This window comes from Hemitrygon akajei, chromosome 30, assembly GCF_048418815.1.
Source record: "Hemitrygon akajei chromosome 30, sHemAka1.3, whole genome shotgun sequence".
NCBI classification, from domain to species: domain Eukaryota; kingdom Metazoa; phylum Chordata; class Chondrichthyes; order Myliobatiformes; family Dasyatidae; genus Hemitrygon; species Hemitrygon akajei.
In genome coordinates, this window is record NC_133153.1 from 33,732,081 (window position 1) to 33,755,745 (window position 23,665).

The 23,665-nt window shown below is 49.1% G+C and overlaps 1 protein-coding gene across 3 annotated transcripts in view; it reads left to right on the forward strand.

Annotated features, from left to right (window-relative positions):
- The window catches only part of rgma (repulsive guidance molecule BMP co-receptor a), a 58,097-nt gene extending 41,982 nt beyond the window's left edge, over nucleotides 1-16,115 (forward strand). For all 3 annotated transcript variants that reach the window (XM_073032566.1, XM_073032564.1, XM_073032565.1), the window contains exons 3-4: nucleotides 4,294-4,802; nucleotides 14,853-16,115. In XM_073032566.1, coding sequence (XP_072888667.1) covers nucleotides 4,294-4,802; nucleotides 14,853-15,542 — 1,199 coding nt within the window. In that variant the 3' untranslated portion in view covers nucleotides 15,543-16,115. The remainder of the gene's footprint in view (nucleotides 1-4,293; nucleotides 4,803-14,852) is intronic.
- Nucleotides 16,116-23,665: the final 7,550 nt, after the last annotated feature.

The following is a 23,665-nucleotide window of genomic DNA, read 5'->3' on the forward strand; positions in this document are numbered from 1 at the left end:
CGTTCCCGCCCGGGGAACGCGGGAACAGGAAGGCTTTAAAGCGAGGCCGCGAAGTTTGAATAAACCTCTTTTGCGACTGCAGCTCACCGACTACGTGTCGTTATTTCAGCGCTGCGTGTAGCACACTGCTACAATTGGTGACCCCGACATGATGCCTTCCTATGCTGTTTTAAACACTGTGAGCACAAGCCTCCCCAGCATGAGGACATCTTCAAAAGCTGATGCCTCAAGGAGCCGGCATCAGCCATTCAGGACATGTTCTCTTCATGTACAGGAGATAACAGAAGCCTGAAGACCTACACCCATTATTTTTGGAACAGCTTCTTCCCCTCCGCCATCAGATTTCTCATGATGCTACCTTACTATTTTAGCAACACCCACAAAATGCTGGAGGAACTCAGCAGACCAGGCAGCATCTGTGGCAAAGAGTACAAATGGCGTTTCAGGCTGAGACCCCTCAGCGGCACTTGTTAGTGATTGGGTCACTATTTTTGCTCTCTTTTTGCAATACTTATTTTTCATAGATATATTTCTTAATTTATAGTACTTTATGCATTGCGCTGTACTGCTGCTACAAAACAACAAATGTCATGGTTTTCAATACTGTGCAAAAGTTTTACACAGAACTGTACTCATCAAGGAGGAGCAGAGAATGAGTCTGTAACTGCAGCAGGAGCCAAGGGTGTTGGAAATGGCGAGGGATGTGGGACAGGTGACAGTGAAGGAGTGCCAGGGTGTGGGGAGGTGTGGGTGCGGGCACACCCAGACCTGAGACACCAGGTCACTTGATTCCAAACGATTGGTTTATTGATCATTATAGAATGTCTGGTGATTCCCACTCCCACTCCTCTCCCCTTTTTCCCAACCATGATTCCTCTCTCCCTGCCCCTTTCCCACTCTCAAACACAACAGAGAGCCATATCAGAATTGGGCTTATCGATTACATGTGTCATGAAATCAGTTATTTTTTGCGGCAGCAGTACAGTACAATGCATAAAATCACTACAGGACTGCGCAAAAGCCTTAGGCATATCTATGTGCACAGCCCTGTATGTCAGTGATAATGCGCCCAGATTCTGCACTGTAGCTTTAACTCGCCAAGGTAGGTTACCACGTTCCAGGAAAAAGGCGGGATTGCACTAGAGAAAATGCAGAGGAATACTTACCTCTTGTGACACAGAAAGACATTCACCCCACTATGTCCCCTGCTAGCTCCTGGCAGAGCAACCCCCCATCAATTACATTCCCCCCCCCCCCCCCCCAGTTTCATTCTGGGTCACATACCTGGCATTTTCCTCTTTAATTCTTCTGCTCTTTAGGGTCATAGAGAATTACAGCACAGTAACAGGCCCTTTAACATTTCACCTTTCACTTAACCCCTGACCTCTGGCTCTTACCCAATCTCAGTAGAAAACGCCTGCTTGCATTTACTCTGTCTATACCCCTCAGAACCTACACTTAGGGCAATTTACGATCATTAAGTGCCCTACAAGTAAGTCTTCAGGATGCAAGAGGACATGTCAGCACCCTCTTAGAAACACATGAAATTAAAGGGATGATGTGCAAGCTCCAAGTAGACTGTTGGATCAAGCTCGGGACACTGGATCAGCGATGCTAACAGAATAGAAAGATTGGATTGGCTAGGTTTAGACGGGAAGCTGAGCCAAGACCATAGGGATCTTGATAATGTAAACAGGAAGGTCCTATTTTCTTTAGCAGTGGGGTCAAAAGCTAAGGGGCATAGATTTAAAAGTTCTTGCTAGACAGATTGGAGGAGAAAGTACTTTACACACAGAAAGTGTTAAGGATTTGTAGTGACGGAAAGAGGTGGAGGTTGAATTCCTCATCGTGTTTGAAGTACGTGCCCAGGTACGTTTTCAGAGCTGTAACCTGTAGGACAATGCTGAATTTTCCTTTTCAACCAACAGACTCGCGATGGGCTGAATGGCCTCTCAAACAAGAGAGAGGTTAGTTTTATTTGTTACGTGCACATCAAAACGTTGAAGCATATGTGTTAATAACCAACACAGTCAGGATTGGGCTGGGGCAGCTTACAGAGTCACCATGCTTCCAATGCCAACATAGCGTGCCCATAATTAACTAACTCTAACCCGTACAACTTTGGAATGTGGGGGAGTAAACCCACGCGGCCACAGGGAGAACATACAAACTCCTTACAGACCGCGGCGGGCATCGGTGATCGCTGGCAGCCTAATGTGATTGTGCTAATCACTAGACTACACTGCTGCCCTTTAACTAGGTCATACCACGGTGGCAATGTGGTTTTTAATTCTGAAAGTATGAAAGGATTTTATAGAGCGAGAAGGGTAGGGCATTCTGCAGATTACAGAACTTTCTGAGGAATGCACTTGTATATAATCGGATTTTTAGGTGTTGGCTCCAATTCTGGATTAGTCCTCCCGCTGCCCTTTTTGTTTTGAAATATTTCCGGCGCTATTTTCCATCCACGTGGGAGAATTCACAGGAGATAAATTAACAGAAATATGAAATCAAAATTGCTGGAAACATTTGAAAGGTCAAGTAGCATCTTGGGCCATATAAAAACCAAAAATCTGTAAACATTGGGATCATGTGACATCTGTGGAGAGACAAACCCCCTTCACCACAACTTTCCTGGTATTTCCAGCACTTTCGTATTTATTTCAGATTTCTGGCATCTGCGGGATTTTGATTTTATAGGTGGGTGTGGCTTCAGTTTAATTTCTTTCCTGATGATGTTTACTCACAACAGTTCTGAACCCCTCCTTCATCAGGGAGCAACTTTGAACTTCCATCCTGGAGTTCCTGTTCTGAGATTTGACCGCTAGCCCCGATAGCGTAGCGGTTAGCGCGATGTAGCATTGGAGGTCGGAGTTCAGTTCCAGCGCCGTCTATAAGAAGTTTGTACATCCTTCTCTTGAGCACTTGGGCTTCCTCTGGGCTCTCCAGTTTCCTCCCACAGTTCGTAGACATATCAGTTAGAAGGTTAATTGTTCACTGTAAATTGTCCCGTGTTAAGACCAGGGTTAAATAGGTGGGTTGCTGGGCCACGTGGCTCGTTGAGCAAGAGGGGCCTGCTTTGCGCTGTATCTGTAAATCTGCGGTTCGCAATCTTTTTTATGGCATGGATCCATATTATTAACTGAGGTTGGGAATCCCTGATCTAAATAAAATAAATAACAAGTATTTATCCAGTTAAAAAGACACTATGCAGAGGTGGAAAGTGTTGGCACTTTGGTTCAGTATCTTTTTGTTCAAAGAGTTAGGGTTCTAAATTGTGGGGGAATTAAGTCAGAAAATGGATTTTTGACTTCAAAGTGGAGCTTGAAGACAAAGTGTCTCCACACTTCCCATAATCACCTCCATCAACACTTTCAGAATATCACGTACTCACATATGTTAACGATAGGGTTTACCAGCCTTGGGTTGGACCCTCTGTATAACTAAAGCTCTTAATCCTTGCATTTCCTGCCATGGATTCAATGTGCAACAGGAACGTTGGAGATGTATTCAGCTAAAATGCATTAATTGGGCAGTTCTCTACTTGTGTGATAACTCAAACTTTTTTTCTCCCATTCATCAGTGACAGGTAATTTTTTTTCCTAACAGTTCATGCTATTGTTGAGGAGAATGTTCAGCCTCCTTACAGACAGTGACTGGAATCAAAGCCCATACTTCATGCTATTGTTGAGGAGGATTTACAAACTCCTTACAGACAGTAATGGGAATCGAAGCCCGATCGATGACTGCTGGCACTATAAACTTCTTGAAGGTTAAAACATAAAGTTCCTACTCGAACTCAGTGCCTCGTCTAATAAACTAACAAATGCATCTAGCAACAGATGGTTTGGATGGGACAGATTGGGGGAACAAAGGGAGTACGATTGTTGTGAGGGTGTTTCTATTAGTAGAAGAGTCTAGGATCTGAGGGCAACCACATCCTTTAAAACAGAGTTCAGCAATTTCTGCACTCGGAAGGAAATAAATCTGTGGAATTGCCACAGAGGGCTGTGGAGGCCAAATCATTGGGCACATTGAAGCTTGATAAGTGCTTGACTGGTAAGGCAGTTGACGGTGATAGGGAGAATGAGGTTTTAAAAAAAAACAAAATCCACCAGGATTTCTTGGTGGAGCAGACTTGAGTAGCTTTGTGATTTAAGATCCAGTCCTGAATCTAGGTCTCGGTTAGAATGTGGACTGTTATTTCCTTCCACGGATGCTGCCTGACCTGCTGAGTTCTTCCAGTGTTTTATTTATGTAACCTAAGATGTGGATCTCTGCTTTTCTCCACAGTTAGCTGCCAGTGCAAGATCCTGAAGTGTAATTCGGAGTACCTGTCGGCCACATCCGGACTACACCTGGGTGGGGAAGAGTCGGTGGAGTTCTGTGTCGCGCTGCGGGCCTACTCTCAGTGCACCCGCAAGACGGCTCGCGCCTGCCGCGGGGACCTGGCGTATCACTCCGCCGTCCACGGCATTGAGGACCTCATGAGCCAGCACAACTGCTCCCGGGCGGGACCAACCCGGGCGCCCGCCCGCGCCCAGCCCACCTCGCAGGACTTCATGGTGCACTCGGATGCCCCTGAGACCTGCAGCTACGAGAAGAGCCTGTCTCAGCATGGGAGGAAGGCCAACTACACGCATTGCGGCCTCTTCGGGGACCCTCACCTCCGCACCTTCTCTGACGACTTCCAGACCTGCAAGGTGCGGGGGGCCTGGCCCCTCATCGACAACAGCTACCTGTTTGTTCAGGTCACCAACGTGGCGGTCGTCCGGACCTCCAGCGCCACGGCAACCAGCAAGGTAAGAGCTAGCAGTCAGAGTCACAGCACAGATACAGGCCCTTCAGCCCATCTGGTCCCAGTTGACCGTAGTGTCCCTTCCAACTAGTCCAATTCCCCGACATTTGGCCCAAATCCATCAAAATGCTTTCTATGTACCTGTGAAGTGTCTTTTTTGAATGTTCTTAACGTACCTGCTTCAACCACTTCCATATACGGACCACCCTAAGCCTAGCTATGTGTATGTGCCTAAGACTTCTGCACAGTACTGTACATGGAGATGAAAGGTTGAGAGAGATACGGGCCAAGCAGGCAAATGGGGACTTGCTTGGGTTGGGAACCTTCGTCAGCATGGATGAGTTGGGCCAAATGGCCTGTTTTCTGTGATGTGTAGCTGCAAAAATCTGTGATGAGGGATTGAAATGAGCAGTTTCTTTGCACTGAAGATTACTTATTTCCGGTGTTGGTTTATTACCGTCCCTTGTACCAAGATACAGTGAAAGACTTCTCTTGCATGTTTTTCATGCAGATCCCCAGAGGGCTGAATGTGGTCAGCTGGGACTCACCAGTTTCTGGTCACAAGCGTGGACTGGGTTGGGAAATAAAGTCCATATTGATGGAGCCGACTGGCCCGTTCCTGCTTTTATTTATCCTGGTTCGGGTATGAGTGCAAAGGAGGCTTTACAACCCTTGAGGAATTCATCACTGAGGAACGTTTTGTTATAAAATGCAAACGCACAGCATAGAAGTGGTTCTTTCGGTCCATCGAGTCCATTCTGACCCCTTTGCACGTCGACACTGATTGCATTTGCCCACGTTGCCTCGTTAAATGTCCCTTAGACATAGTGATGGTATATGATCCACTGTCTCCTATGGCAACGTGTTTCAGACAGCCAGTTGTGGAGGCAAAGTCATTGGGTATATTTGAAGTGGAGGTTGATTGGTTCTTGATTAGTAAGGGTATCAGAGGCTACGGGGAGAAGGCAGGAGAATGGGATTACGAGAGATAATAGATTGAACAGGGACACCATCACCTAATGCTTAATTCTGCTCCCATGTCTTATGCTTTTATATCAGTTGCTCTCTCTCTCTCTGACAATTTCCCCTCAGATCCCTTTAATACTCCTTCCTCTCACCCAAGGGTTCCCAAACTGGGATCCACAGACCCTTATTTAACGGTCCACGGCATAAAAATGGTTGGAAGCCCTTGCCTCGCCTGTGGCCTATGTTTTGATACTCCTGTTATGATGTGGGTAAGCAGAAGAGAGCAGGCCAGTGGAAAGACACAAGAGATCCCCCCCCCGGTACAGACATGTAACGGCTTTACACTCGGACAACCTCAGTGGTTATAAAGACCAGCTTTATTTGTCGCACGTATATCAAAGTATACAACGAAATGGTCATCTCGCGTCAAATCAAACCAGCGAGGTTTGTGATGGGGGCAGCCCGCAAGGTACCAACATTTTACCCACCCTCACCTTGTCTCCAACTTAGTCCAGAGTCAATCTGCTGTTCAGTAGTTCCATTTAATATCAGAGAACGTATACAACCTGAGATTCTTGATCTTCTCAGACGTCCGTGAAACCAGGATACCCCAAAGAGTGACTGACAGTAAAAGCATTCGAACCCCAAATCCCCCCGTGCTCTGGACGGTGAACTTTCTGATAGGAGGAGGTTCTTGGTGGTTCACTCCTTCGCACTACCCGCCTGAGGTCTCAGTCTGAGGGCATCCTGTCCGAGTACGGCTGTGGCACAAGGCTACTGGATAAACCTCAAGCTCATTGAGTGCATCGGAAAGGTGCTGGGAGGTTTGCCAGCGGAGCAAACTGTTGGGTACTAGGGGACGGCACTGCGGCGTCACGGTTAGCGCAGTCACTTTCCACCGCCAGCGATCGCCGGTTGGAGCTCAGTTCCCACCGCGGTCTGTAAGGAAGTTGTACGTTCTCCCAACGGCTGCGTTGGTTTCCTCCCACATTACAGAGATAGACAGTGAGTTGTGAACATGCTGTGTTGTTGCCGGCAGCACGTGGGCTGCCCCCTAGCTCGATCCTGGACTATGCTGGTCGTAGACGCAACACGACATGTTTCGCTGCGTGTTCTGATGTACATGTGACAGATAAAGGTTCACCTTTAGTCTTTTCCCCGCACGTTCATGTGTGTATCTAACAAAGGCCACTATTGAATCCGCTTCCACCACTACCAGTGTCAGCCTCCGCTCTGTAATGTGTTTTAAACAAAACTTACCCCGCACATCTCCAAACATTCCCCTCCTCGCTTTCAGTGCATGTCCTCTCGTACTTGAATTAAGGGAGCCCTGGTTGGTTGATTCCACCTTTCTCTAACGGTTTTTCCAGATCAGAAGTGACTTCATTACGCTGTAGGACACCCAGAGGTTGCTGAAGGTGCTACAGAAATGAACCTCTTCGTGAACCTTGGCAGGGGTTGGCTAACTCGGGCGGCATGGTAGCGTAGCGGTTACCATAAGACTACTACAGTGCCAGTGGAAACGGGATTCGGTTCCAGGCACTGCCTGTAAGGATTTGGGACGTTCTCCCCGTGGCTGTGTGCGATTCCTTCACGTGCCTGGCTTCCTCCCACGTTCCAAAGACGTAGGTCACACGGGTGTAATTGGGCGGCGCAGGCTTGTGGACCGAAAGGGCCTGTTAATCTAAGTTGAAATCCTAACTACTTCTTAAATGCATAACATCGTGGGCTGAAGGGCCTGTACTCTGTTTTGGCATCAGCTCCCCTGTCTGCCGTTAGGTGCCACTCCCAGTGCCGGCCATATTTCCATCTGCAGAGTCCCGGCGTAGCCTGCCCGCTAGTAAGGCGAGTTAGGTTTGAACGCTGTGCCACGTACGCACTCGACGGCTAGATTTTTGACTCACTGCCAAGTGCAATTAGGGAGAGGACACGCTGAGCGAACCTGCCTGTGTTTTCATGTCCGGTGAAGGTTAAGATCCCTTCACGAGCTGACAGCCCGGAGGAAGGCTGATGGTGCATTAACGTCACTGAAAGGCACTACCTCATCCAGAAGTAGACAACCTGCTAATGTGATTTTGCAGATAAGAATCACCTTTCTTTCCCCCTCCCCTCTCCTCGCTGTGTGTTTCTATATTCCTGAAATTCAGCACAACATGATAGTCACTTTCTGCCTATTTTGTCTGCCCCATGACTGAATGAGTTTTAGATACCGGAATCTCAGTTAGAAACAACAATGCCAGATGGAATGTATTTCTAGTTGGAGTTTACTTTCTTCCAACCTGCCTCTTCTCTCCCCTCCTCTCTTAGCAGGCCTGATGGTAAATCCCATAGTGATGCTGACCCGAGAGCAATAGGCAAGTCTTATGTGGCTCTTATAGTTTACAGGGGTGGCAGAGTGCAGATACGTCTCTACCAAAGGAGGTGTATGGCGCTCCTTTCCTCTGCTAGCCTGCAGGTTACCCTTGGGCAAGGTGTAGCACCTGCTTAGTCCCCCGATCAGGGTCACGTGAACGCGTGGGAGCAGGTGGTGGATGATCGTACGAGCAGCCGGTGCAGATCAAAAATCCTGGTTATGTGACCACCGATACCAAGCAGACAATCTCTGAAGAGTATTGATAATGGCTGGGGTCACCCACCTTGTAAAGACACTGCCCAGAAGAAGGCAATGGCAAACCACTTCTGTCAAAAGATTTGCCAAGAACACTGATGGTCATGGAAAGACCATGATCGCCCACGTCATACGTCACGGCACTTAACGAACGAACAATTTTACGGGGGGCTATGGGATTATAACCGTGGCACTCTGGGTCTGTGGGGAGGGACAGGGATGGTGAGGGGTGGGTTCGTTAAGAGTGGTGTACAAATGGCCAGATTTGTCTGCGTGGGGAGCTAGCTCGTTCCTTGAAGCTAGCCATGAAGAGTGGATGAAACAGAAAGCCGATGGGGAGAGCAACTCTCCCGATGCTTGGGCACCAGAAAGTGCGAGGAGCCAATTAAAAGGGCAGTTTCCCTGACCCAAGACATCCATCTCTTGGTCTTATGGATTTGAGGTGCTGTGTGGGCTGGTTTCAAATGACCATGTAATCTGATGGGGTTGAAAGAGAGTTAGTACAGCACAGGAACAGGCCCTTCAGCCCATCATATCTGTGCCAGACGCAATGCCAAATTAAACTAATTCTGTTCTTCCTGTACACGATCCATATCCCTCCCTTTCTTGATCGTATCGAAATGACACGATCATATCTGCTTCCACACTACCCCGGCAACCCGTTTCAGGCCAAATACACTGAATGGAATTCACAGTTTTCCTCCCTATTACCATGTAATGCATTCTACTCCTGCTGCATAGTTAACAAATTTCACAATATACGCCAGTGATATTAAACCTAATTCTGATTTATCTATTCCAAGTCCTTCTTAAACGATACTGTTGTGTCTGTGTTAGATTCAACCACATCCTCCAGCATCTTATTCCATACATTCACCACATTCTGCGTGGGAGAAGTGGCCCCTCAGGTCCCTCTTAAATCCTCCATCTCTTCCCCCTCCCCCCCCCCCCCCGGTTTTGGACTGCCCCTATACAGGGGAAAGGATTTGCCCTCGCCCTATCAATGTCTCACATCTTTTTTAAACACTTCTGCAAAGTCAACCCTCACTCTTCTACGTTCCAAGGAATAAAGGCCTAACTTAGGCTGCGGCCTCTCCCTCCAGACCCTTCCTGCACTCTTTCCCATTTAGCCGCATCATTCCTGTACAGGGTGATGAAAACTGTACATGTTACTCGCCCATGACTTGTACAAGGCTTTTATACTACCCTGGGAGAAAAGGTTCTGACTGACTACCTTATCTGTGCCTCTCAGAAGTTTACAAACTTTCATCAGGTCTCCCACCGAGGAAAACAACCCAAGTGTCTCCAACTTCTCCTTCCGGCTCATACTCTGATCCAAGCAGAGTCCTGTCAACCTCTTCTACATCCTCTCCAAAGCCTCCACATCGTTCCTGTGAAGGGGTGACAAAGTGGTGGATGAATTAGAGTCAGGTCCATAGAGAATAAACACTTCTCAGAGACACAGTGTGAATCTGGAAGCATCTCGATCGAGGCTGGTGGTTGATTGAAGCTTTCACTACGGGGGCTGATGTGTTTCTTGTTGGGTTCAGGTGATTTGGGGGGGGGGGGAAAACACACACTAATGCAGCAGTTAATGTAATGCGATTACAGCACCAGTGACCCGGGTTCGATTCCTGCCGCGGTCTGTAAGGGGTTTGCACGTTCTCCCTATGCACATGTGGAATTTCTCTGGGTGCTCCATTCCCTCCTCATTCCAAACCTGTACATTTTATTAGGTTAATTGGTCACGGGGTGTTATTGGGTGGTGTAGGTTTGCTGGACCTGAAGGCCCTTTTACTGTGCTGTATCTCTAAATAACAATAAAGCTCAAAATATGCACCCACGAAGTTGATGGAAGTAGAATTCTATCTCTTCCTTGGTCTTTCCCTCAGACAGAGCTCTAGGTTTCTTACCTCACTCCTTTCCTGTGATCTGCCAACTTTCCCTGAGTTGGCTCATAGTTATACAGCACGGAAACAGGCCCTTCAGCCCAACATGTCAATGCCAACCAATGTGCCCATCTTCAGCCCAATGCATTTATGCCAACCAAAGTGCCCGTCTACAGACCAACACGTCCAAGCCAACAAAGGTGCCCATTTAAGCTCATTCCATTTGCCCACATTTAATCACTATCTATCTCAACCTATTCTTATACCTGTAAATGTATTTTAAATGTTGTATTTATACTTATCTCTACCACTTCTTCTACCAGCTCTGCATGTTAAAAGCTGCCCTAAGATTGTATTGGTTGTTAACAAACAATACATCACACAGTAGTTTCAATGTACGTGTGATAAATTTGCCTCTCAGCTTCCTGTTAAATCTTTCCCCACTCACTATAAAACGGGTTCCCAACCTGGGGTCCACAGACCCCTTTCTTAATGATATTGGAAAAAGGTTGGGAACACTTGCTTAAACCTATGCTCTCTCTTTCTTGATTTCCCCAACTTTGGGAACTCTTTGGACCTGTAATGACCTCCCTTCCACCGGTTGGATCCAAGTATCAGCTCCCTCACTCCACATCACCTCTTTAATTATAAACACGAGGAAGTCTGCAGATGCTCTAAATCGAAAGCGACACACACAAAATGCGGGAAGAGCTCAGCACATCAGGCAGCAACTATGAAAGTGAATGAATAGTCGATGTTTTGGGCCAAGACCCTTCAGGACTGAGAAGGAGGGGGGATGGCACCAGAATTAAAAGGTGGGGAGAGGGGAAGGAGGCTAACCAGAAGGTGGTAAGTGAAGGCAAGTGGGTGGGAAAGGTAAAGGGCTGGAGAGAAGGAACCTGATGGGAGAGGAGAGTGGACCATTGGAGAAACGGAAGAAGGAGGGGACCCAGGGGAAAATGATAGGCAGGGGAGAAAAGGTAAAAGGTCAGAGTGGCAAATGGGGGGGGGAGGGGATTTTAAAAAGTCGTGCCTTGGCAATCTGTGTCTGGTTACTAACTTACAAGCTGTTTGTTTTTGCTGCATTCTGCCCAAGTCCCTGTCCTTCCCCACTGTCAGATTGAGATCCCTGCCCACTCAGAGGACGATGGGACAATGCTGCCACCTGCTGTCAGAACCAGGCACTAATTCCAGTTACAAACGAGAGAAAATCTGCAGAGAACGAGCAGCACACACAAAATACTGGAGGAACTCAGCAGGCCAGGCAGCAACTATGGAAAAGAGTAAATAGTTGATGTTTCAGGGAAACGTCAACTGTTTACTCTATTCCATAGATGTTGCCTGGCCTGCAGAGTTCCTCCAGCACTTTGTGTGTGTTGCACTAATTCCAGTTAACAGGATATTTTCCAGTCTAGCGTGCTCCTGGCAGTTCTGATCCAGAAAGAAAAAATAGTTAATGAACGTTTAGGACTTTTTAAAAATATTTACAATCTTGTCCACAACAGCTGAGAAAGATCCGTTGTGAGTAATCCACAGCACAGTATGGGGGGCAGGGTAGCGACTTTCCGGCACCAGCGAGCAGCATTTGGGGTTCAGCTCCCGTTGCTGTCTGCCCTCTCCCTGCGGACACGTAGGTTTCCTCCGGGGGCGGGTTAGGGTTAGTAGTAAGTTGTGGGTGGTGCTTTGGTGGCGCTTGAGGCTGTCCCCAGCACATCCTGAGGCAGCACTGGCTGTTGACAAACATGATGCATTTCACCGTGCGCTTTGATGTGCACGTGACAAGTAAAGCTAATCTGTTTCCCCAGTCCAGTGGTTCCCAGCCCCTCGGTTAACGGTATGGGTTCATGGCATTAAAAAATGTTTGGGAACCCCTAATCTATCTATCCCAATTGCCAGCTCCTGATGGAACAGTAATTATCCCTATGGAATGGGAAGATGAATGCATCTCCCCCTTCTCTCCCACCCCCCTCTCTCTCTCACCCCCCTCTCCCACCCCCCCTCTCTCCCACCCCCCCTCTCTCCCACCCCCCCTCTCTCCCACCCCCCCTCTCTCCCACCCCCCTCTCTCCCACCCCCTCTCTCCCACCCCCTCTCCCACCCCCTCTCTCCCACCCCCCTCTCTCCCACCCCCCTCTCTCACCCCCCTCACCCACCTCTCTCCCCCCTCACCCACCTCTCTCCCACCACCCTCTCTCCCAACCCCCTCCTCTCTCTCCCCCCTCACCTCCCTCTCTCCCACCCCCCTCTCACCCACCCCCCCTCTCTCCCACCCCCTCCCCCCCTCTCTCACCTCCCTCTCTCACCCCCCTCTCTCACCCCCCTCTCTCACCCCCCTCTCTCCCACCCTCCTCTCTCCCACCCTCCTCTCTCCCACCCCCTCTCTCTCCCACCCCCTCTCTCTCCCACCCCCTCTCTCTCCCACCCCCCTCTCTCTCCCACCCCCTCTCTCTCCCACCCCCTCTCTCTCCCACCCCCTCTCTCACCTCCCTCTCTCTCACCCCTCTCAACCAGCCCCCCTCACCCCCCTCTCCCACCCCCCTCTCTCCCACCCCCCTCTCTCTCACCCCCCTCTCTCTCACCCCCCTCTCACCCACCCCCTCTCAACCAGCCCCCCTCACCCCCCTCTCCCACCCCCCTCTCTCTCACCCCCCTCTCTCACCCCCCCTCTCTCCACCCCTCTCTCCACCCCTCTCTCCACCCCTCTCTCCCACCCCCCCTCTCTCTCACCCCCCTCTCTCTCACCCCCCTCTCTCCCACCCCCCTCTCTCCCACCCCCCCCTCTCTCCCACCCCCCCTCTCTCCCACCCCCCTCTCTCACACCCCCCCTCTCTCACCCCCCTCTCCCCCCCCCCCCTCCAGTGAGGGGGATCGGTGATTTACACTGTTGCACAGCCCGGTATGATGTAAAACCAATTTCCCTCTAACGGATAGGTATCTGAACACACAGGTCGAGCAGGCAACACAGAGAGGACAAAGTTCAAAGTACACTTATTATCCAAGTACCGTATCTAATCTTGAGGTTCCTCTTCCTGCAGGCATTCACGGGGTGGGAGATAGTACAGAACTTTCTGAAAATCTGTAAATAAACAGATTGAGATTGGCAAAACAATTAAAGAGCAAAAGAAGATAAACTGCAAATAATTTTTTTTCCATGTGCAGCCTAAGCCATAGAGATTACGTTCAGTTTTACAACAAATCCCACATAAGCATGTGGGATTTCAGGTATAATCCAAGCATTGATACAGGCCATTTTGGGTAGAGTTCAGGCCTAGTTTTGGGTCATTTTGACTAGAATACAGGCGTAGATACGGGTCATTTTAGGTAGAGTACAGGCATAGGAATGGGTCATTTTGGTTAGAATACAGGCGTAGGAATGGGTCATTTAATACAGGTACAGGTACGGGTCATTTTAGGTAGAGTACAGGCATAGGAATGGGTCATTTTGGTTAGAATACAGGCGTAGGAATGGGTCATTTAATACAGGTACAGGTATGGGTCATTTTAGGTAGAGTACAGGCATAGGAATGGGTCATTTTGGTTAGAATACAGGTGTATTCTGGGTCATTTAATACAGGTACAAGTATGGGTCATTTTAGGTAGAGTACAGGCATAGGAATGGGTCATTTTGGTTAGAATACAGGCGTAGGAATGGGTCACTTAATACAGGTGCAGGTATGGGACATTTTAGAGAGATTACAGGCGTAGGGACGACATTTGATGCAGCCTATTCCACATATTGCTCCACTGCAGTCTGGTTCCACTTTTCCCCATCCTGATCAGATTGCATCAGCAGGACGAGCTGCTTTCTCCCAGCTCCAGGGAGCCAGGCTTGTTGCTGACTGCTGCTTCTGCCTTTGTGCCGTTGGCCCGTTTTCCCTGTGACCGTGTAAGCTTCCGCTAGGGGCATTGATCTCCTCCCATGCCCCAAAGGTGGTGGGTCAATTGACCATTAGAAATACCTCCTAGTGAGTCGGAGAGTGGTGGAATCTGGGGGGAGATGATGGGGTCGTGGGGAGAATAAAGTGGGGTTAGTGTAAATGGATGCGTGATGGACAGTGCACATTCAACGGGCCAAAGGTCCTGTTTTCATTCTGTACATCTTCCATCTTAGTATTATCAGTAGAAACTTGCTCCTTTCTGGTCCTCTGGTTCTCCAGCCTTCCTTGAAATACATCTGCACAATTCACAACAACCTTTCCCAATGAGTGATTCAAATGAAGCAAGAACGTTCCCCTGAATTCCCTCAGTTTCCAGCGGCCCAGGGGTTCTGTAGTCAGTCTAGTGTGTCTGGATGTATTGCATTGGTTGCACTGATTGGAGGCCTGTTGTATTAAATTGGATGAAGAACTCACTAATCTCTTTTTTCTCTCTCTCTCCCTCTCTCCCTCCCTCTTTCCCACTCTCTCCCTCCCTCTTCTCGCTCTCTCCCTACCACTCCCTCCCTCTTTCCTGCTCTCTCCCTCCCTCCCTCTTTCCCGCTCTCTCCCTCCCTCCCTACCACTCCCTCCCTCTTTCCCACTCTCGCTTCCTCCCTCCCTCCCTCTTCTCGCTCCCTCCCTCCCTCCCTCCCATGCTCTCCCTCTTTCTACAGCTGACGATCATCTTCAAGAGCTTCCAGGAGTGCGTTGACCAGAAGGTGTACCAGGCGGAGACGGATGACCTTCCGGCGGCCTTCGTTGACGGCTCGAGGAACGGCGGCGACAAGCACGGGGCGAACAGCCTGAGGGTGACGGAGAAGGTGTCTGGGCAGCACATCGAGATCCAGGCCAAGTACATCGGGACCACCATCGTGGTGCGACAGGTCGGCCGTTACCTCACCTTCGCCATCCGCATTCCGGAGGAGGTGATGAGCTCGTTCGAGGACAACCAGGGCCTCCAGCTGTGCCTGCGGGGCTGCCCCACCAACGAGCGGATGGACTGGCGCCTGCCGCAGTCGACGGGCGGCCGCACCACGCCCCGGGGCAGAGGGCCGCCGGAAGTGTCCGCGCACGAGACCGCAGCGGCCAAGTGCAAAGAGAAACTGCCCGTGGAGGACCTGTACTTCTGGTCCTGCGTTTTTGACCTGTTGACCACAGGAGATATGAACTTCACACTGGCGGCATACTACGCTCTAGAGGACGTCAAGAACTTGCACTCGAACAGAGACAAGTATCACATTTACCAAAGGACAGCTGAGCTCCCGACGGGGAACGGTGCTGCTGTCTTCCCCAGCATCTGCTGCTCTGTGCTTGGACACGTGCTGCTGCTCTTCTGGCTATGCTCCTTCGTGCCACGTCTATAGCTGCTCCAGTGGGACTTCCCAGAAGCTGTCCGGTTGTTCCCCCGTTCCTTCCCTCTCTCCCGTTTCCCGTCGGTACCTGTCCCTTTCCTGCTGGCTCCCAAGTTATTTTGAGACCGAGAAAGATATGCACGCACCCGCGTCTCTGCGTTCGCGCTGTGTGGGATCACCGGCCTCGTCCGTGGTACCTAGCCGTCGTTTTGTGGTTGCGTGTTTGTGGTGATCTGTAGGGTGTTTGGCCACAGCGCACCGGGATGCGGTGTTGCAGTAAACCAGGGCTGTGTGCGGAGGCTCACTCATCCCCTTACCCCCGTCCGTTTAAATCTCAGCTCTTGAGTTCCTGTCAGGATTCCAATCAATCTCTCTTTCTCTCTGTCCAGTAGAACAGTGGAGGAAGCCAGTGTGATTTTGCACTTTACTGTGTTCCTGGCACTGGGAAGACAGTGATAGAACACTGGATCCCACCCCTCACCGGACAGTCGCCAGTTCGTTTCACTGGATCCCACCCCTCACCGGACGGTTGCCCTCTCATTTCACTGGATCTCACTCGATCCCACCTCTCAACAGACTGTCGCCACCCCACCGACAGCCTGTCCTACCCCCCCGGAGAGGGAAGTGGGCCCACAGCAGAGCCCTCGGTTGTCGGCGGTCACAGTCGCAGCTTTGTTCTGAGCTGCCACACTAAACCCATCACAACACGGGTTGCGTTGGTTTTTATTACTGTCGCAGGCATGGGGGGTGGGGGGGGGGGGGAGAGTGAAAAATGTTAACGTGCTATTCATACAATGCATTGAGGCAGTACAAGATAAGAGAATGCAGAATAGAGTGTGCAATGTAGCCAGACAATAAGGTGCATCAAGCCCTTAATGAGGTAGTTGTGAGGCCTAAGATCCATTTAATCCTACTGGGGAACCCTCCAATAGCTGTATAACAGCAGGATAGAAACTGTCCCTTCAACCCGTTGGTACGCGCTTTAAGGCTTTTTTTTAATCTTCTGCCCAGTGGGAGGAAGGAGAGGATGTCGGAGTGGGGGCGGTCTTTGCCTGTCTGCTTTGCTGAGGCAGCGAGAGGTGTGGGCAGAGCCCACGGAGGAGAGGCTGGCCCCTGTGATGTACTCAGCTGTGCCCGCAACTCTCTGCAGTTCCTTGCGGCCACGTGCGGAGCAGTTGCTGTGCCCGGCTGGGGTACGTCCAGGTAGGATGGTGCCTTTGTGAAAGTCGGTGAGGCTCAAAGGGGTGGTGCCAGATTTGCTTTCCTGCTTTCAGGATTTTGATAGCATTCTGTCGAACCTTTTGGCCTTTTCCCTCCGCTTGCCAAGCAAAGGGCCGTTCCTCACTTGAACATCTAGCGAGTGGATGCTAGCAGACTACTTGCACAACTGGGGGGCTTCACGGTACCCAGCTATCACACTCTCGGCCCACTTCTTAACTAGGCACGACTTGTCCAGCGGAAGCCAGCCCCTAACTCCAGTCATATTTCTCTCCTCCCCGGTCCAGGGGTGCTGAGGTCAACTGCAGATTAAAAGCAGATGACTCAGGGTGGAGCCTACCACATCTTTTTGCCTCAGGACTGTAAGGTGCCAAATGGGGTTGTGAAGTGACCAGATTCCACATGAATATAGTGTCTGGCACAAAGACTACATCAGAGTCACCCAGCCCCAATGGCTGTAGTCTTCCATAGCTTGAATCCACCTCTAGGGTCTGATCTTCAACACAGTTTCATCGCCTCTTAGTCTTAGCAGCCATCACCGTGGTTCCCAAGTTGCTCGCGTACTGAATGATAGTTCGGGTTCTCCACCAAGCACATTTGGTATGTTGGCTTGGATGCCAAGACTGTCGAGGAAATAGATTGGTGCCTGAATTGACCGTCCTTGCCCATTGGATAGTTTTCTGACCTGTGGCGTTGCTCCTTACAGCTGGCTGGCTTTCAGCCTGGATGCATTGCTCAGAAGCTGTCTCCATGGTTTTGCCCTCCATTCCCAGTCTGTCAGGTTTAGTATTACTGACATAGTTGTGGAAATTTGTTGTTGTGCGCAGCAGTACAGTGCAATATATCAATACATTAAAAAAAATTATAAATAACAGGTAGATATATATAAAATTAAATAAGTAGTGTAACAAGAGAACAAAAATAGTGAAGTTGTGTACCTGTATTCATTATCCATTCAGAAATCTGAGCAGGAAAACATTGAGTGTGTGTCTTCAGCCTCCTCTCCCTCCTCACTGATGGCAGTAATGAGAAGAGGGTATGTCCCTGGGTGATGGGGGTCCTTAATGTGGATGCCCCCTTTTTGAGGCATCGCCTTTTGGAGATGGAGCCCCTGTTGAGTTCAAGTTTAATTATTCAACCATTCGTGAAAATAACTCAATGAAGCAGTGTTCCTCCTGGGCCACGGTGCAAAACACATTACCAGCAGCACACTGCACGTAGAACAAGTAGCACATATGGTTACAATTTCAGAAAAGCAAAGAGAAAAATATATATATATTGTCCTGTTTGATTCCTCCACACCTGGGACTCTGGAATTATGTGACAGAGGAGAACTGGAAAGGTTCTCCTGTGTAGAGGGGAACAGTAAGGGACTATTTACTGAAGAGTGTTAAGGGGTGAACATCACATAAAGCAGGCTGAGAGAGGAAGGGGGATTGCGCACAGTCCAAGATGTACTGTACGTTCCATTCCCACCGCCTCGTGAAGGATCGGATGTCATTTATGCTGCGCAGTGTCCTGGTGGGGCAGGGACCCTGCTCTCTCCTTGGCCTGGTTGGCCCCTACCTGAGGAGGAATAGAACTGGGGAAACCAGCCAAGATATCTGCTCCTTGTCCGTTGTCTGATCACTGCTGGGAGGCTGCAGGGATTGTACAGTATTACTCTTCGGGTAACAAAACTACACCCTCTTCCAATACTACCCACCCAAACTGGGACAGTAACCTCTGCAAGTTTATTCAGGCTATCATAAACAGAAGAGATATTGCAAAAATCCAGAGCAACACACACAAAATGATGAATTCAGTAGGTCAGGCAGTGTTTATGAATAGGAATAAGTAGTCGGCATTTCGGAATGAGACTGTCTTGGCCTGAAACGCCAACTGTTTATTCCTCTACATAAACACAAGAGATTCTGCAGATGGTAGAAATCCAGAGCTGCAGGAAACCTGATTAAGCGTCTCGTTCTGAAATGTTGACTGTTCCTCTCCACGGATGCTGCCTGACCTCCTGAGTTCCTCCAGCATTCTGTGTGCATTACACAGGCTATTTATCGTTTGTGGCTATCTTGGTGAACTAGCTATACATGTGTGTGCATGTTTGTGGTGTGTGCTTGCGTGTCGGTAAACACGTGTGAATAGGTGAATGTCCTTGTATGTGCCGGTGTACAGTAGCACGTGTGAGTGGGTGAGTTCTGTCCGGTGTGCAAGGGTGTGGGAAACTGTTCCTCTGTGTTGATGGGACGGGGTCTGGGTGCTGCTATGAGTTTAACCCTTGGGGGGTCAGGCCTTCGGACAGATTTTATAGATGCACATAAAAATGCGATTCACTTGTAAATTTTATTTATTAAGAGCATTGCACCTCTGGCTATTGGGTGACATGACAGTTGTTCTTCAAAGATTACAGCCAGGTAAGGTGGAGAAAACGGGGATGAATTTAACAAGGATTATTAGAAAATTCTGCAGTAGTATACATAGCAGCAAGAAAATGCCCCCCCCCCCCCCCAGTCAAAGTGTTTTAGGTGGAAGATTGTACATTATTGCTCCAAGGAGCAGTTTGGCACAGTCTCTGCAGCCCTGTGTGTCTGTAATCCTGTCAAATGAGAGAAAATCAACAGTTTGAGAGAGATGAGATTCGAAAGATGCTGAAATCTGGAGCAAACACACAAAACGCTGGAGGAACTCAGCAGTTCGGACAGCATTTATGGAGGGAAATATTAAGTCGGCGTTTCCAGGTTGAGTCCCTTCATCTCAACACAGTTCCCACTTTTCCTCCTGTGTCTTGTATGGTGCTCCACATTTTTCAGATACAGAGGTCAGATCCGTGGTGTTGCCGCATGGTCTGGAAATTCTAGTAGGAATTATTTGGCATGCCAACATTGTTCACACTGTTAAAGGCTAGAAAGGGCTGGGTCAGGATTAAGATGCATTCAAAGGCTGAGAGCTCAGCTGTACTCAGATCATAATGTGGAACTTCTCTTAAGAGGTTTAAGTCACCAGACTAGAATCAAAGCTATTTCCAGTGAGTATAATCAGTTGCAGGGTTTACATTGGGCTTTCCAGCAAGCTGAACCTCTGAAGTTAAACCAACATATTTTACACCAAGAGCCAACGCTTCCTGTGTTATCCCGAGCTTTAAGCTGTTTGCTGCTCATCTTCTGTAGTGCTCATGATTTGGGGATGGTGGCCTGGGTACTCAGAGCCCTGTGCTCCCTCGCTTGGGGTCTGTGGCAGTGAGGGTGAGGCAGGACCAGACCCGTCCATCTGGCTCTGGCCCGTGCGGTTTCAACTCCGCTCTCTAGATGGCAGTCACGAGCCCGGCTCCGGAAGACGGGATCTCCTCACGGCTTGGCCGAACAAACGTACCAGTGCCAAGATGAGTGAAGGCAGGGAACAATGGGCACAGCCTTAGATGTGAAATTCAAAGTAAATTTATTATCCTTGTATACGTATGTCACTATATACAGCCCTGAGATTCATCTTCTTGCGGGCACACTCAGTAGATCCAGTAACCATAATACAATCGATGCTGCTTTCCTGTGAGCAGACTTGATGGGCTGAATGGCCTACTTCTGCTCTGTGTCAGTGTGTTCAAAGGTGGAGGGGGCTGGGCTGTATCCACTGCTCCTTGTATGATTTTTCCGTTCAGGGGCATTGGTGTTTCCATACCAAAGCCTCCTCAGTCTCAGTAACAATAATGGAAGAGCCCGCAATCAAAACGACTCCGTACCTCAATCCCCCCCTTTCCCCCCACTTCCCCCGTGGCCCAGAGGCACTTTGTGTGGACTGGTGTGATTTGGGGGCTCTTGGTGTGGAGATCACTGCATGGTCTGGAGTTAGTACCACTGTAAATGCAGCGTTTTATATGGTTCCCGTGTAATTTATATTTGTTGATATAATATATGGAGACTTTTGGTGAACATTTGTGATTGTACATATGGAGTAATGTAATATTTCTTTAACTATTAATGTCTGAACTTTTAACCCCCCCCCCCCCCCCCCCGAAAAACCTGTTGATGTGCTTTGGTTGCATTTTTCTCACATTGAAGAAGAAAGGATTTGCAAAAGCAGATCTCTTTCAGGTTTCTATGAAATGAAAAGGGGTCTCGTAGGCACCCTTGTGTTGAGGTAAGGCCCCCGACCAGTGCATTAATAAGACTGTGAGACATTGGAGCAGAATTAGGCCATTTGAGCCGTTGAGTCAAATCTGTGATTTGATGATGGCTGATTTATTACCCCTCTCAACCTCATTCTCATGCCTTCTCCCCGTAACCTGTGATGGCCTTACTAATCAAGAACCCACCAACTTCCTGCTTGAAATGTACCCCATGGGCTGGCCTCCTCAGCCGTCTGCAGTAATGAATTCCACAGATTCACCACCCTCTGGCTAAAGAAATTCCTCCTCATCTCCGTTCTAAATGGACGTCCTAATCTAAGGCTGTGCCCTGTGGTTGTCGACTCGCCCACTGTTGGGAACATCTGCGCTAGGCCTTCCAACATTCAATAAGTTTCAGTGAGAGCCCTCTCTCCCCTCATTCTCCTAAAGTCCAGCAAGTTCAGACCTAGAGCCATCAAATCCTCGTACACTAACCCTTTCATTCCCGTAAACTTCCTCTGCACCCTCTCCAATGCCAGCACGTCTTATCTACGGGCCCGGAACCGCTCACAGTACTCTAAATGCGAGCAGTGGCCTTTTTCAGTCATGCACTGTCAGGTGTTCATGGCAGAGCACGTCAGGTTGAGGAGCCCAGGTGGAATCTCCCGTCCTTTCCCTTTAAGAGGTGGTCTGTGTGCCCACGGAACCCCTTTAAGAGAGTTCAAGAAGAATGGCACTTTATTTCAATTGTGATGTGACGATTTTTAATGGTGATTGTAGTTCTGCTTTGAATTGTTTCGATTAGTAGATGGGTACCTGGGTGCCCAGGGAGTGTGTGGCATGGTACTTGATGTTTCAGTGAACAGATCTGGGGTGGGAGGGTGGGGTGGGGGAGGTTTTGGAGGGTTGGGTATAAGAAACAACTCCATTTTCTATGTATAAAATTTAGCAGGAATTCCCTGCATGTACATAATGTAAATTATTTATTATTGAGAAAACTATGAGTAAAATTTTTGACTTAAGAATTTCAACAAATTCAGTTTGCTGCTTGAGTTTTTGTGCGTGTTTAAGGTGGTGGATTTTAGCAGAACGCTCTGCTGTTCCAACAGTGTTGGGGTCAGCTGGTTGAAGGATAATGTATTCAACAATGACAGACACAAAGAAACCTGTAAGGGTGGGCCCATAAAGTGAAAATGCCATTACACTCGGGAAAACTCCACTCCCACTCAGAAGTCTGGGTTCTGTGGTACAAATAGTCATAATTGGGGTCTCCCTTGGTTGCAGTGGAGGACCATGACGCCTTCCGTGCCTTGTCACGCCCTTCGCTCTCCACGGAGTGTTGCAAATACCGCCTTCCTGGCTGTTGGGCCAGTCTGCTGGAGGCGACTTCACATCCAGGACAGGCACACCCCTATCTCACCTGTGGTATGAGGCCTGCCAGCTGCCCTCACCTGCTGTAGCCCACCTGTCAAAATGGCATCCTGGGGGTGTGACCACGGCCCCATACAAACAGCTGCGTACCTTGGAGCCACAGGTGAAAGCTGAGAGTCCAGTGAATCACAACCTGCTTTAATAACGCTGACCTGTGTTAATAAATTTGTTTTAAGGCAGCAGTACAGTGCGATTAATATTAAAAATTACAATAAGAATTTTTTTTTAATAGTGCAGAACGAGAGAAGAAATAGTGAGGTAGCGTTCATGGGTTCATAGTTTGGTCAGAAATCTAATGGTGGTGGGGGAAAGAGTCTGCATCTTCGGGCCCCTGTACCGCTCCCCGATGGTACCAATGAGAAGAGGGCCTGTTCTGAGCGATGGGGGTCATTAATGCTGGACTAAAGGTGAGTGAGCTGCCCCAGAATAGACATGCCAAGCTCTTCACCAGAGATGCCACCCCTCCCTGGACACCCGATTACCCCCACCCCCCCCATATCAACTCACGCCTGCTTAAACACCCCAACTACCACTACTTTTATCATTCCCTGTCAGTCAGTTTATGTACAGACACTCCTGTGCCTAGCGTCATTTTATGGACATTAAATCAATCTATTATAGACGCTATCCTTGTGTAGTTATATTTGTTGCTTGTTATCAATATTGTGCTCTTTAGCTCTTGTGTTTTTTTTTGTGCTGCATCAGATCCGGAGGAACAGTTTATTTTGTTCTCCTTTACACTTGTGTACTGGAAATGACATTAAACAACCTTGAATCTTGAACAAGTCCCTTTCCTCACTCACCCCACAAGCACCCGCTCCCCTCCAATTCCAGGGCAGGCCTCCAGCCTCCAGCCTCTCTAGGCTTTGGCCACTGGGCTTCAAATTCTGGACTTCCCAGTGAACCTTCTCGCTTTGATCTTCAGTGCCGACCACTGGGCTCCAGACTCCAGGTCTTACCGATCGACCAGGCTTAGGGCCTCCTGCTCGCAATGGCATCCAAGCCGAGAACCCACCGATCCAATCCCCCCTCCCGCGGGAAAAACCTCACGTCCACGGATGTCCTTCTTTACCCAGCCATGCCGCTGGCTTAGATTTTTATTTTCAAACCTGGGGTGGGGGGGGGGGGGGGGTCAACGTCAAAGAATAAGAGGCCAGATTTGGAAAGAGATTCGCTGTCTGAAGGTTGTGAAGGTTCAGCTGCCCAGTTTATTGAAGCCAGACATTGATAGAATTGTGGATGTAAAAGAGAGTCGGGTTAGTATAGGCGAGTGGCACTTGGTAAAAAAACGTCAGCCATTTTATCAGATGGCAGAGATGGTTAAAAATAGGTGAAAGGCCTAATCTTGCTCACTGTTCGTAAGAATATGTCTCTGTTAGAAAGCAAGTTCCGG